Source organism: Colobus angolensis, unplaced genomic scaffold, assembly GCF_000951035.1.
Source record: "Colobus angolensis palliatus isolate OR3802 unplaced genomic scaffold, Cang.pa_1.0 Scaffold21, whole genome shotgun sequence".
Lineage (NCBI taxonomy): Eukaryota > Metazoa > Chordata > Mammalia > Primates > Cercopithecidae > Colobus > Colobus angolensis.
Genome location: NW_012115266.1, coordinates 3467530 through 3481718, shown reverse-complemented (window position 1 = coordinate 3481718; position 14189 = coordinate 3467530). Strand labels below are relative to the sequence as shown.

The 14189-nt window shown below is 50.3% G+C and overlaps 1 protein-coding gene across 4 annotated transcripts; it reads left to right on the top strand.

Annotated features, from left to right (window-relative positions):
• The first annotated feature begins 1332 nt into the window (after positions 1–1332).
• Positions 1333–12215, top strand: RBM14 (RNA binding motif protein 14). 4 transcript variants are annotated; one of them, XM_011942405.1, is made up of 4 exons: positions 1333–1947; positions 8777–8842; positions 9085–10549; positions 11332–12215. In XM_011942405.1, the coding sequence occupies exons 1-4, from the start codon at positions 1611–1613 to the stop codon at positions 11537–11539; spliced, it is 2076 nt and encodes a 691-aa protein (XP_011797795.1). In that variant the 5' UTR covers positions 1333–1610; the 3' UTR covers positions 11540–12215. The 4 variants fall into 4 exon arrangements, with proteins under 4 accessions (XP_011797795.1, XP_011797797.1, XP_011797796.1 ...); XM_011942407.1 differs by lacking the exon at positions 8777–8842 and having other exon boundaries at positions 9085–9195; XM_011942406.1 differs by lacking the exon at positions 8777–8842.
• The last annotated feature ends 1974 nt before the right edge of the window (positions 12216–14189 follow it).

The window sequence follows — 14189 nt, the reverse complement described above, 5'->3', positions numbered from 1 at the left end:
GAGACAGGGTTTTGCCATGTTGGTCAGGCTGGTCTCGAACTCCTGACCTCAGGTGATCCGCCTGCCTTGGTCTCCCAAGTGCTGGGATTACAGGTGTGAACCACTGCACCTGGGCCATACTGGCTCTTGACTCTTCCTTGAACCAGCCAGATTTGCTTCTACCCCAGCACTCTTTGACTTGTACTTTCTGGCTGGCATGATCTTCCCTCAGAGGATGGCTTAGTTCCGTTGATTACTCCAAGTCCTCATCACCATCTAACACGCTTATGTTTTACTTATTTCTTGTCTGTCTCTCCCCACCGTAAGATCCAAGAAGGTTGGGATTTCTGTCATTTTTTTTTCGTTGTTCAGTGCTATATTCTTGGTGGTGTCCACATGGTAGGTGCTATTAACTGAACACGCAAATATTTCCCTGAGTTTGTCACGTCTATGTTTTTGATGTATGTCTGCCATGCAACAAGCTTATTTACATATTCAAAACTGTTTAAAAAAATTTTTGAGACGGAGTCTCACTGTGTCGCCCAGGCTGGGGTGCAGTGGCCTGATCTCAGCTCACTGCAAGCTCTGCCTCCCGGGTTCAAGCGATTCTCCTGCCTCAGCCTCCCAAGTAGCTGGGATTACACGCATGCGCGACCACACCTGGCTAATTTTGTATGTTTAGTAGAGAGGGGGTTTCACCATGTTGGCCAGGTCCTGAACTCCTGACCTCAAGGGATTGGCCTACATTGGCCTCCCAAAATGGTGGAATTACAGGCGTGAGCCACCGCTCCCGGTCTAAAATTTTTTTTTAATAAGGCTCAACTTTTGCTTCTTCCAGAATTGGTTTTCTCATTTATTAAACTGTTTATTGTGAAAACCTTCAAGCATACAGTAGCGTCATTCCATTATTTCTTGATTGGGAATTCCATCAGGGCAGAGGCCTTTGATTTTTCACCGTCTGCCAGGACCTCAGCAACCTCAGGGAATGTTTCCAAAGAATGAATTAATGGCATGAGGGCTTCTCCGGGGCCTGCCTCAGGTCCCCTCGCGGTGCCCAGCACAGTCCCGGGAGCCGTTTGCCGACTCAAGGCGCCTGTCTTGGTTTCTCCCGGCAGGCCCTGCCTTCCCCTCTACACTCACGCGGCCACCTCCAGGCGCGGGTTTGGACAGGGCTTCCAGAATGGGAGGAGCCCTGACTTCCAATTGAACAAAGTTTTTCCTAGGAGCCCGCCGGTTCCAGCCCCACCCGGGCCAGAGGCCGCCTCACAGACTAGGCCCCTTTGCCGCCGGGCCGCTCGCGCGCGTTCTCCTCTCTTCAGCCCTCCCTCTCCCTCCCAACCCTCCCCCCGCCACGGGCTGTGGCGGTTGGTCGTCCCTTTCCCACCCCCTCAGCTAACGAGCGGGCTCTAGGTCCTCCGGGATTGGCTGTGCTTGAGCGCATCTTCCCTCAGCGTTTCTGATTGGTCGTTGGACGCGCGGGATGCGGGTCCCCATTGGCTAGGCCAGGGCGCCTGCGCGGCGGGGTTCTCGCTCGCCAGCCATTCCTGGGGAGGACTGCCGCTCGTTCGGACGTCTTTCCTATCGCTGGAGGAGACGTCCGGGCTCTCCGGGAAGGCGGCTGCGGCGACAAAATGAAGATATTCGTGGGCAACGTCGACGGGGCGGATACGACTCCGGAGGAGCTGGCAGCCCTCTTTGCGCCCTACGGCACGGTCATGAGCTGCGCCGTCATGAAACAGTTCGCCTTCGTGCACATGCGCGAGAACGCGGGCGCGCTGCGCGCCATCGAAGCCCTGCACGGCCACGAGCTGCGGCCGGGGCGCGCGCTCGTGGTGGAGATGTCGCGCCCAAGGCCTCTTAATACTTGGAAGATTTTCGTGGGCAATGTGTCGGCTGCATGCACGAGCCAGGAACTGCGCAGCCTCTTCGAGCGCCGCGGACGCGTCATCGAGTGTGACGTGGTGAAAGGTAACGCGGAGGCGCGCTCGGGGGCGGGGGCGCGCTCGGGGCACTCTGCCTGTTAGCCACGCCCCTTACCCGGGGGTCGGTCACTGCGCGGTTGGGAGGGGTTGGGAAGTGCGCGGGAGCAGGCCGGAGGTGTTGGGGGCGCGTTGGGTAGAGCCACCCTCCTCCCCTGCGGTCCAGGAACCGTCCACCAAGTAGGAGGAAGCGGCTCTGGGTGGGTGCGGCGGCCACTGCGAGCCAAGCTACGGGGCCGGGGACGCGCCTGAGAGCCTTGCGAGTGTACCGGGGGCGCGCCTTCTCCTGGTCTCCTGGGCCTGGCACCCAGCGGAAATTGGGAAGTGACGGGCACAAGCCGGATCATGAAGCGGGGAAGATTTCTCAACTTCCCCACTTCCTCTCCAGACGTCGGTCAGAGCAAGGGAAGAGGGAAAAGGTGGGGACTGACGCCCCCAAGGCCGCCCTCCTGTTCCCTCCCGATGAATGTGCTCAAGCGGAAGGTAACGGGGCCCTTGGACGTTTCTCGGGCTGGGGTCTGTTAGTCTTGTCTGGCATGGGTCTACTCACGGGCACAATTACACGTGGGTACGAGAGGGGCCCCTTCCGAATCACTTTGTTTGGCCTTTCAATATTAGGTAGGTTAGGCGTGGCAGCTCTGTGCTTTCCTCCTCCCTCAAACCTGGGATTTTTCTTTGGGCTCGATTTTACATTTGTCAACTGGAAACCCCAGCCTTTTGCATTTGCAAGAAAGTTTGTTTTATGAAGGCCCCTTCTGCGTAGTCTTTACGTGCCAAGCCAGTGCCCTAGGGCAGTGTCTTTCTTTCATAAGCTTGGTGACTTTGCAAGGGGGCATACTCTGGCTGAGGGGGTCCTGGGGAGGGGTCTGTGAGAGGTCTTCATTAAACAGTGGCTGAACACGATTTATTGAATCAGTAGTAGTCATTGCTTGAGTAGTCTAATCCTCAGGGCAGATTCCTATTGCCTTTTCTTCGAGAAAAATGTGTCACCATAATTTAAGCCTGACTAGGGACCCAGTTGACTTTTTCATAACCTGAGTTTTTATTCCTTAAGCTCTTTTACATTGGCAAGGTTTGGTAGGACAGCCCTTGTGTATGTGGCCAGCCTCTGCTCCACTTTGGAACAGATCAGAGCTAACTTTGCCCTGTCATCTAGGAGGATGCAGCCTGGGAGTATCTGATGCCCTACTTCTGGTGGGTTCATACCTGCTCATACCCTGTGTGAGAAGTTTCAGGGATAGGAAATAAATGTAGGTGCAAATGCTTAATTATCCCACCAAGATATTTCATTTGATGTCCTGGAAAGGCACATCTTTGGGGCCATTCCTAGTCATTTAAGTGGGGGAAATATAAAGGGTCATAGTGTCCACTTCTAGGAACAAGTCCTTGTTCTGCATTAATACTGCATTCTATTTTCCTCAACTCAGGTTATACACGTCCACGACTATCCGGAATCGGGCTTTCCTGCTGGGTGCTCTGAGGCAGGCTGTATGGTGCATGGATTTTTGCTTTTGTTTAGAGTAAAAGAGTGGGGGAGGGTCTCAGATTGGGTACTTGTCCAGCAAAAGGATGGGGTATATGAGTCTCATTTATGAGAGTTTTGTGTTTAATTGACTTACCAAGTTTCTTTTGTGGTTGTTAGGTAGGGTGGCTACTAGATTGAGAGTCTAGAGTCAAACATCTGAAGGGACAGTCTCCCTGGAACTCAAGCTCCTTGCTTGCTTTCGGGTGGTAGAGAATGCCAAAAATTTGCCTGGATTTGCTTGGGACCCAGCACCAAGTGACAGTGGGGGTGAAGAGCATAACTGCCCATGAATTTTTAGAACTCCTGGCTGACTCCTTGTGAGAGTTAGAGGGAGTTTTGTGCATTTTGTTCCTTTGTAAACATTTGGCAGAAATGCATTGACTTACTCAGGGAGTGGTGGTCAACTATTTGCAGTTACGTTGTTGTGTAACAGAGCTCCTGATATACTTCGATGTAAGAGACTGCGGGAAAGATTTGAACATCATGTTCTCCACTGATGTCTGTCTTTCTATTTGTGATGACGGAAAGTGAGGGTTGAAAGTTGGGAGTGTAGTAGAAGCGACTGGCTCTCTAAATTTAGAGTGTATTCATTTCTTGTGATAGGAGTGGTCATTTGATTGAGTCTCCTCGTGTTGGCTGACAGGGCTTTGAAAAGCACAGAAGCTTGGTGTTGCACAGGACAACCAGCTCTGTTTTCTTTCACAGGAAAAAAAAACCAACATAGTTGCTTGGTTACTCTAGGAGCTTAGATAGGGTTTGTAGAACAGAAATCTCAATAGCAACAGTGGATTGTAACCACTCCACAGTTTCCTCCTATTAGGTGTTCAAAGATGAACAGCTTCCGGAAATGCGTACAGACTTGTGGGGAGATCTGAAAGACCAAAGAGGAAAATATCTCCTCTTCATTTTTGTGAGTGACTGTTTCTTCTTCCTATACAGAACTCTGTAGTTTCAAGTTTAAGATTTTTTCTTTTTTTTTGAGGTGGAGTCTCGCTTTGTCGCCCAGGCTGGAATGCAGTGGCGAGACCTCAGCTCACTGCAAGCTCCGCCTCCCGGGTTCACGCCTTTCTGCCTCAGCCTCCCGAGTCGCTGGGACTACAGAGTCGCTGGGACTACAGGCGCCTGCCACTAATTTTTGTATTTTTAGTAGAGACGGCTAATTTTTGTATTTTTAGTAGAGACGGAGTTTCACCGTGTTAGCCAGGATGGTCTCCATTTCCTGACCTTGTGATCCGCCTGCCTTGGCCTCCCAAAGTGCTGGGATTACAGGCGTGAGCCACTGTGCCTGGCCCTCAAGTTTAAGATTTTTAGTCTTAGGAGAACTTATTTTTCTGGATTCATTTAATTTTGGTACTGGAGGACTTTTGACGCCACCAGACCATTTGGAGATCTCTGTAAAACATTACTTGATAGTCCCAATGCAGTGATTTCCTTCAGAGTTTCCTTGAATTAGATCTCCAGGCAACAAGGTTCCTGGAATTTTTCAGATCTCTGGTTTTAATGGTTTTAGGAGTACCTGGGTTTCAGGACATCTTTAATATAGCTAGGTCTGTGCTTTGCCGCTTACTGTGATAGGGCGTGTCACTATTGGATGTGGTTGAGTTAGCTGGGCCACCTATTCACACTTTCTCCTCCAATATCAGGCTTAAAAACTTCCTGATACAGTTGGGTTGTAATTGTATCAGATGGATTTTAAAATTTTGTACTTATTTTTATATTATTTATATATTATTTTTTGAGACAGAGTCTCGTTCTGTTGTCCAGGCTGGAGTGCAGTGGCGAGATCTCAGCTCACTGCAGCCTCTGCCTCCTGGGTTCAAGCAGTTGTCCTGCCTCAGCCTCTCAAGTAGCTGGGACTACAGGCCACCACACCTGACTAATTTTTGAATTTTTAGTGCAGACAGGGTTTCACTATGTTGGCCAGGCTGGTCTCGAACTCCTAACCTCAGGTGATCTGCCTGCCTAGGCCTCCCAAAGTATTGGGATTACAGGCATGAACCACCATGCCCGGCCTGGATTTTTAAATTTTTTGATCAGTTATGCAACTCATCTGGGCAGTCATTTGAATTATGCATGTGACACCTCAGTTTTCAATTTTCACCACTTGGTCTGAATAAAAACCACCTAAGGAGGGAAACAGACAATGGGATGTCCAAATGCTCTTGTAAGCCCGTGGAAGTTTTTGTCTTATTCTAGTGTCAGGAATTTGTGGATGGAATTATCTGGACTATTAGAACCGTTCCTTAATATTACCTCAGAATGTCTAGAGGCCCCTCCCCTGAACAAGTGCCTATGAGCTCCAGCAACTCTGCTTCCTCTCCACTTTGGGTCTTTCTGCTTACCATCTCCAGGTGGTTTTGCCATTTCCAAGGATTACCTCAGCCTCTGCTTTTATTTTTATTTTTTATGTAAAAATTTTAAAAAATATTTATTCATTCTTTTAGAGATAGGGTCTCGCTTTGTTGCTCAGGCCAGAGTGCAGTGGCATGATTGTGGCTCACTGTAGCCTTGACCTCCTGAGCTCAAGCCATCCTTCCACCTCAGTCTCTCAAAGTATTAGGATTACAGGAGGGAGCCACCATGCCTGGCCCAGCCTCTGCTTTTAAAGGGCTCTTAGGCCATGTGCTAGTTTTTAGTTTTTTGTTTTTTAGCTTACTCTACCCAAAGTGGAGATGAGAGATCACAGGACAACTTTAGTGCCTTATGGCTAGGCCGAAAGAAACACGTAGTTTTTCCCAAGTAGTAGATAAGGCTCCGGCCATGGGAGTGTTGAGGACAGAGTTGTGGTAATTCTTTTTTCTTTTTGAGATGGAGTTTCACCCTTTTTGCCCAGGCTGGAGTGCAGTGGCGTGATCTTGACTCACTGCAACCGCTGCCTCCTGGGTTCAAGTGATTCTCCTGCCTTAGCCTCCTGAGTAGCTGGGATTACAGGCACATGCCACCACAGCCGGCTAATTTTGTATTTTTAGTAAAGACGGAGTTTCACCGTGTTGGTCAGGCTGGTCTTGAACTCCTGACCTCAGATGGTCCACCTGCCTTGGCTTCCCAAAGTGCCGAGATTCGGCGTGAGCCACTGTGCCTGGCCTCATTTTGTTCTTTTATCATCTCTGCCAGGTTCTAGGTTTGCATGGCATTGTGTTTTGCTTGAGATGAAAGATAATATTCTATAGGGAAATAAACCTCTGGTTATTTCTAGGTTTGAATAGTCATAATTCCTTATTCTGTAGCTGTTTATGTCTTACAAGGCACTTTTGTCTTTTCTCTTGAACCTCTTAACTTTGAGGTAGGTAGGATAGATTTGTCGGAGGAAATAAGTGGTAAGTTTCTTTTTATTTTTTTTTTGAGATGGAGTTTTGCTCTTGTCACCCAGGCTGGAGTGCAGTGGCATGATCTTGGCTTACTACAACCTCCTCTTTCTCCTGGGTTCAAGTGGTTCTCCTTCCTCAGCCTCCCGAGTAGCTGGGATTACAGGTGACTGCCACCACACCCAGGTAATTTTTGTATTTTTAGTAGAGACTTGGTTTCACCATGTTGGCCAGGCTGGTCTTGAACTCCTGACCTCAGGTGATCCACCCATCTGGACTTCCTAAAGTGTTGGGATTACATGCATGAGCCACCGTGCTTGGCCAGTTTCTTTTCTTTTTTTTTTTTTCTTTTTCTTTTTTTGAAATGGAGTCTTGCGGTGTCACCCAGGCTGGAGTACAGTGGTGCCATCTCAGCTCACTGCAACCTCCACCTCCCAGGTTCAAGTGATTCTCCTGCCTCAGCTTCCCGAGTAGCTGGGATTATAGGTGTGCACCACCACACCTGGCTAATTTTTGTATTTTTAGGAGAGACGGGGTTTCACCACATTGGTCATGCTGGTCTTGAACTCCTGATCTCATGAGCCACCGCACCTGCCTAAATGATAAGTTTCCTAAGATAACAAGTCAGTAATACCTGTATCTGGAACTGAGACCATTGAATTCTTAATTAAGGATCACTTTTGTGCTATGCCACGCTTCTGACTTCTACTTATTGATTGTATTTTTTTTCCCATTATCCTGAGGTTTGTGTCATTGTCTTCAAATCCAGGGAAATGACTTGTTCTGTAGGAGCAGCTAGATGGGCATTCCAGTACGAAAGTTTCTAAAAATGAGGACCCTTGTTTGGAGATTATTAAGAATGTTTCTTATCTTCGTATTGTCATCCAGGTAGCTCTTTGTTTCTTAAACTGATATGACAGATAGCATCCTGGTACTTGGATGCTATCTGAGAGTAGCCACAGGTTGAGAATGGAGCTAATAAGCTCAGAACCCTATTTCCTAGGGGCAGGCTTCTCTTGTTCAGATTCTGCCTGTGCTATTGTGCTTTGTGAGTGTGGACTTGAGAATTTCTCTCCACTCCTTCACTACCTGAAGTTTTATCCTTCTGTGTGGTGGATAAGTATATAACTTTGAGACCAACATCCTGTCTTCTCCTACCCTACCACAGCTTACTCAGATCATGAGAGCTGCAGGGTTAACCTGCTTAGCAGAGCCTGTTAGCTGCAGTAATTGCAGCTTCATGCCTTATAGGTGAGAAACCAGATATTTCCTGTAAGCAGTCTGCTCTGTGAACAGAAGCCCAAGGTGTAAGGTATACCTCTGTCCCTTAAAGAGGAAACAGTGGAGGATGTAATGTGGTCTGGGACAGGGGGATTGGGCATAAACTCAGCCACTAGGCTGTTTCTATTCCCATACCTCGTTGGCTTACACAGGGTTCGTCTTCTCTGCTTCTAAGCCTTAAGTTTTAGTCATATGACACGGTCCTGCCTTATACCTTGACTTCTCAGGGATAGATTGTGTAGCAAAGGGACATTGGAAGAGCTGTGATTCTGGTCCTGACTCTAACACACTTTGAGTGGGGCAAGCCATGTAAAAACTCTGAGCATGTATGTATGTCCATCTGTTAAATGGAGATAATGATTCTTTGCCCTGCCTACCTCACAGGATTGTGAGGCCCAAATGAGGTCCTCCCGTACCTGAGAGTGCCTTGAAAACTCGGGAAGTACTGTGAAAAAGCAAGAGAGATCATATTGGAACAATGTTGTGAACTGCTTGCTTATTGCAGTCTAACTTTCTTGCCTTAATTGGACATGGGCTGAGAGATGGGTCATACCAAAATGTGAGTGGTCGTTTCCAGTGTTTGAGAGTTAGGCTTCAACAGTGAGCTAGGCCTCAAAGCTGTTCGGTGAGCTTGGGTTGAGAACACTGAAGAATTGAGTGATCTAGGAACCCTTTCTGCATTTTGTTCTGATGGTTTGTACTTACAGGAGATGGTGAAGATTTTTATCCAGTGTTGCAGTTCATCTCTGCTCCTTCTCTCACCAGGAAGTTGGGTGAGGTGGCAGGGTTTGTAAAGGGGAGAATGGGAAGAAGGCTGTAGGCAAAGATGACTGCTTGGGACAGTCAGAAGCTTTGTTATATGGGAGCCACATTTTATGACACACTCCTGGAGAGGGTTTGGAGGCCGTGGAGGTAGCTGGCAACAGCTGGGTGCTGTTCTGTGTCCAATTTGGGACCCATCACGTAGCATGCCCTGCCCCCCTAATTGCTAACCCTCTGTCTGCTGCTTTATCAGACTACGCGTTTGTTCACATGGAGAAGGAAGCAGATGCCAAAGCCGCAATCGCGCAGCTCAACGGCAAAGAAGTGAAGGGCAAGCGCATCAACGTGGAACTCTCCACCAAGGGTCAGAAGAAGGGGCCTGGCCTGGCTGTCCAGTCTGGGGACAAGACCAAGAAACCAGGGGCTGGGGATACGGCCTTCCCTGGAACTGGTGGCTTCTCTGCCACCTTCGACTACCAGCAGGCTTTTGGCAACAGCACTGGTGGCTTTGATGGGCAAGCCCGTCAGCCCACACCACCCTTCTTTGGTCGCGACCGCAGCCCTCTGCGCCGTTCACCTCCCCGAGCCTCTTATGTGGCTCCTCTGACGGCCCAGCCAGCTACCTACCGGGCCCAGCCGTCAGTGTCACTGGGAGCTGCCTACAGGGCCCAGCCTTCTGCCTCTTTGGGTGTTGGCTATCGGACTCAGCCCATAACAGCCCAGGCAGCCTCTTACCGCGCTCAGCCCTCTGTCTCCCTTGGGGCCCCATACAGGGGCCAGCTGGCTAGTCCTAGCTCCCAGTCTGCTGCAGCTTCTTCACTCGGCCCCTATGGTGGAGCCCAGCCCTCGGCCTCGGCCCTTTCCTCCTATGGGGGTCAGGCAGCTGCGGCTTCTTCTCTCAATTCCTATGGGGCTCAGGGTTCCTCCCTTGCCTCCTATGGTAACCAGCCATCCTCTTACGGCGCCCAGGCTGCCTCTTCCTATGGGGTTCGTGCAGCTGCTTCTTCCTACAACACCCAGGGAGCAGCTTCCTCCTTAGGCTCCTACGGGGCTCAGGCAGCCTCCTATGGGGCCCAGTCTGCAGCCTCCTCACTAGCTTATGGAGCCCAGGCAGCTTCTTACAATGCCCAGCCCTCGGCCTCTTACAATGCCCAGTCTGCCCCATACGCTGCACAGCAGGCTGCTTCCTACTCTTCCCAACCTGCTGCCTATGTGGCACAGCCAGCCACAGCTGCTGCCTATGCCAGCCAGCCAGCAGCCTATGCTGCACAAGCCACTACCCCAATGGCTGGCTCTTATGGGGCCCAGCCGGTTGTCCAGACCCAGCTGAATAGTTACGGGGCCCAAGCATCAATGGGCCTCTCAGGCTCCTATGGGGCTCAGTCGGCTGCTGCGGCCACTGGCTCCTATGGTGCCGCAGCAGCCTACGGGGCCCAACCTTCTGCCACCCTGGCAGCTCCTTACCGCACTCAGTCGTCAGCCTCATTGGCTGCTTCCTATGCTGCCCAGCAGCATCCCCAGGCTGCTGCCTCCTACCGCGGTCAGCCAGGCAATGCCTACGATGGGGCAGGTCAGCCATCTGCAGCCTACCTGTCCATGTCCCAGGGGGCCGTTGCCAACGCCAACAGCACCCCGCCGCCCTATGAGCGTACCCGCCTCTCCCCACCCCGGGCCAGCTACGACGATCCCTACAAAAAGGCTGTCGCCATGTCGAAAAGGTACTGTATGCCCCCCCGCCTCTGCCCCCAGCTGGGGCTTAGGGCAAGGGGCTGAGGTTGGCATGGGAGGGAAACTGGAGGCATCGGCCCCTCCCTCGGTCTTCTCTTCTCTATTTCTGTGGGATGTCCAGAGGCCGAGGGGAGCAGTGTCAGTGAACTTCTCTGGTCACCAGGGTTCAGGTGGAGCATAGTGCTCAGCCTGGGGTGGTACCTGCTAGTCAGACCAGGCACACTGTCACCTGTCTAGGCTAGCCCAAGTGTCATTGGAGCTACTGCCTGCAGGACTGTGGCCCATATCCTTTCCCACTGTCTCAAGGATCCTTAAGCCTATTACGTGGTTGTCCTGGCTTTGGCAGGGATGGGGGTTAAAGAGTAGTCCCTTTGGCACTCACTGGCTAAAGGCAAGTTTATGAGGTGCGTCCACTCTGGGAATTTGGGGACCTTGCTTTCATCCGCCGTTCTGTTGATAAATAACCAAGGTCTTTCTCTGCAGGGCCCAGGGGTGGAGATAGTTTGCTGTGGTGTGGGAATGTAGACCAAAATCCACCTTGGCCAGTTCAGAGGGGAGGACTTCAGTGGAGGGTTTGGTTTCCCACTGAGTTGAAGCCAGGCTTGATTTTTTTGGCCTGGATAGGGTGATGAGCCTTCTGACTAAAGGAGACCAATCTCTTGGAGAGCAGTGTGATCACACCCTCCCTTTCCCCATTGGCATCTCCCCAGTGCCCACCTGGAGTCCTCCCCTCAATTGTCTCATTCACCAACTGTCTTCTTCTCTCGACTAGGTATGGTTCCGACCGGCGTTTAGCCGAGCTCTCTGATTACCGCCGTTTATCAGAGTCGCAGCTTTCGTTCCGCCGCTCGCCGACAAAGTCCTCGCTGGATTACCGTCGCCTGCCCGATGCCCATTCCGATTACGCACGCTATTCGGGCTCCTATAATGATTACCTGCGGGCAGCTCAGATGCACTCTGGCTACCAGCGCCGCATGTAGGGCCATCCTGGGATGGGGTACCACAGGGCGGGAGGGAGAAAAGAGGTGGGTAGGGTTACAGATCCAGGTTATAACTACTCTGGCCCATACCTTTCCTGGTTGTGGTTTTTCATCCCCTCTACCATGTGGGCCTTCCCCAGGAGATGATCCTTTTGAGTGTTCGGCAGTAACCTACTTTGTTCCTTCGCCTCAGCAGCAAATCTTGCTACTGGCTCTAGATCTGCGGTTTTCCCTCTACCCTGCCTCCCGTCTCCCCAGAATGGGAATTTCTTTTATGTTTTTATTTTTTTTCCTGGCTCCTTTTTATTTTTGTGCGCGATATTTAAGGTCGTCTGGATGGGGAAGCAACCTGCAGCTGAGGTCGCCGGCGCCTTTTCCTTTTTAGCTGGGAAGGAGGCCAGGAAAGGGTTAGCTTAACCATTTCCTATGCGCCAAGCTGTGCCAGCAGTCCAGGGTACCCTGACTGTCCCTCTGTAGACTGTTGAGACTGAGTTCCTGTTGGGACAGTCAGTTGGCATGTATCCAAGTCCCTGCTGACCACTAATGTTCTAGCTGATGGTGAGCGGCACAGTCCCACTTCCCCATCTCCCCAAGTAGGTGGTGTTAGAAAACCTTAATTTTTTTTCCCTTTTGTATGGACTACAAATAAAACTTGGGGCAATTTGCAGTTTGGAAACCTGGTTGTCATTGTCTTGATTGCATTCAGTGTCAAAGCAGCCAATTTGACATCCAGGAATACGTGATCGCTAAAGGGAAGGCAGTCAGAGAACCCAGGACTTGGTGAGGAAAGGGGTTTGAATGTGGGAATTAGAAGGATTGCCCTGTGGCCCAGAAGGATTTAGCTTATCGTCGTCCTGCTAGCCTGCCATCTTTCAGACTGGAGTCCAGAGCAAATGGCCTGGTCCTCAGCCCTCAACTTGAGTTAGTCACACCAAAATGCAGTAAATAATGCCCATTTTCCTCTGCCTGTGCTTGATCATTTTCCCTGACTTTTCTCTAGTTCAGGAATAACCTGTGTTCCAATGGGATGGTTTTGGGGTTTGGCCTCTCAGGAAGTGGGGAGTGGGCTGCCGTGGTATTTACAGGCTAGTGGATCCTTTAGGCAGTAGGCTCAAATGAGTGCTCGGGCTGGAACCCAGAGAGGAACCAGTAGTGGAGTGGAGGTAATGGCATTGCCTGATACTGCCCTATGGTTGGAAGAAGGAAGGGCAGAGAAAACTTGAAGCAGGTATGGGGCATTCTGGTCGTATTTTGCCTGTTGAGCTGCTACCATGGAGCATCCTCTGTGTCCTGCCAACCCCTGCCATTATAGTAACTGGAGACTCCTTTCCCTATCCCTATCTGTTAAGATTTTCAGATGTCCTCTCTCTGGGTTTATATTTGAAGGTATAGAATCTGGGAAGGGGTGGGGTGCAAGCATAACCAAGTAGGGATGCTAGGGTTGGGTGGGGAATTGAGGACTCTTTTTATGCTTTTATTCTAGGGCTGGGGATTGAGGACCTGGGCAAAAAATATGACATTTCCAACCAGGGACAAGATGGAGGCTTGGGCTTAATGCTGGGTAAATGGAAGACTGGTTGAGTGGGATGATAATGGGAGAACATACTGCTCCTTTGGGAAAAGGGGCTTTAAAGACTGGGTTTGGGAGCCTACTGGGGCAAGGCGACTTTGGGGAGGTGTACGTGTCAGTCAAGTGGAGGTCAGGTGGGTTGTCTTACGCCTCCTTTACTGGCTTCATGTGAACTTGCCTGTGATGGAGGATCTTGCCCTAGATGTCCTTTTCCCTCTTGCCATCGTGCAAAAGCATTCAGTCTTATATGACTGTGAGTTCTTATTTGTGGATGCTAACTGGGGTAATCTCAGGGAGTACTGGGGGCCATGGCTCTTTGCCTTGCTTCTCTTTCTGCTCACTGCTTTGCTTTCAGGTGCTTAGCTGCTCCTTTTTATTTCTTTGCAGGACTGGGAAAGAATGGGAGGAGGATTTTGATAAGTTTCTTGTTTTCTGCGTGGTGATGGGGTGGTCTGAGGGCCAAGCTAATAAGCCTACCTTTGGTTATTACCCTGGAAAATGGAGGGTTGATGGTAGGGTTATGATTGTCGCTGCGTATTTGCAATTTTTCTTTGTCAATGTGGCTTTCTGTCATCTTCCTTTCTCTCCAGTGAGGGTTCTGCCACTGTCTCAATCCCTTGGTTCCTGCAAAAAACAGCTAAATGTGCTCTCAGGGCCCGTGGTGATGTTCTCTGTCACAGTCCCAGGTCTTGAAAGTGACCTGGTCCAGATGAGCGCTCTGCCTGCTTGTCATCTTTAGGTCCTGCTGCCTCAGCCCTCAGGCTCCTAACTGCTCAAGCCAGAAGGAGCTACAAAGCCAAATCATTTGTCATTTTTCTCTTGCAGATTGTTTTAAAATCTCCCTCCCCTCTTTTATTTTAATTATGTCACCTGTGTTAATCCTATAGCCTGCTTCTTTGGTTTGTGGATTGCTGATTTGAAGTTCTATAACTTGGGGAAAGTTGGGTTGAGTGAATGGGAGGACAGACATTGAATGTGTGTTTTGGAAAAATGGACTCTCTATCTTCAGATTATTCAACTTCTCCACCTATCACCTCTACAACTTGGCCTTCGTTGGAGAAGTTTTAGTTGGCTTATTCC

Excerpts from the sequence above, each read along its gene's own strand:
- RBM14 (XM_011942405.1), top strand. The coding sequence starts at position 1,611 with ATGAAGATATTCGTGGGCAACGTCGACGGGGCGGATACGACTCCGGAG. Across the intron at positions 1,948-8,776 it reads CGAGTGTGACGTGGTGAAAG|GAGATGGTGAAGATTTTTAT; the intron begins GTAACGCGGAGG and ends TTGTACTTACAG. Across the intron at positions 10,550-11,331 it reads GCTGTCGCCATGTCGAAAAG|GTATGGTTCCGACCGGCGTT; the intron begins GTACTGTATGCC and ends TCTCTCGACTAG.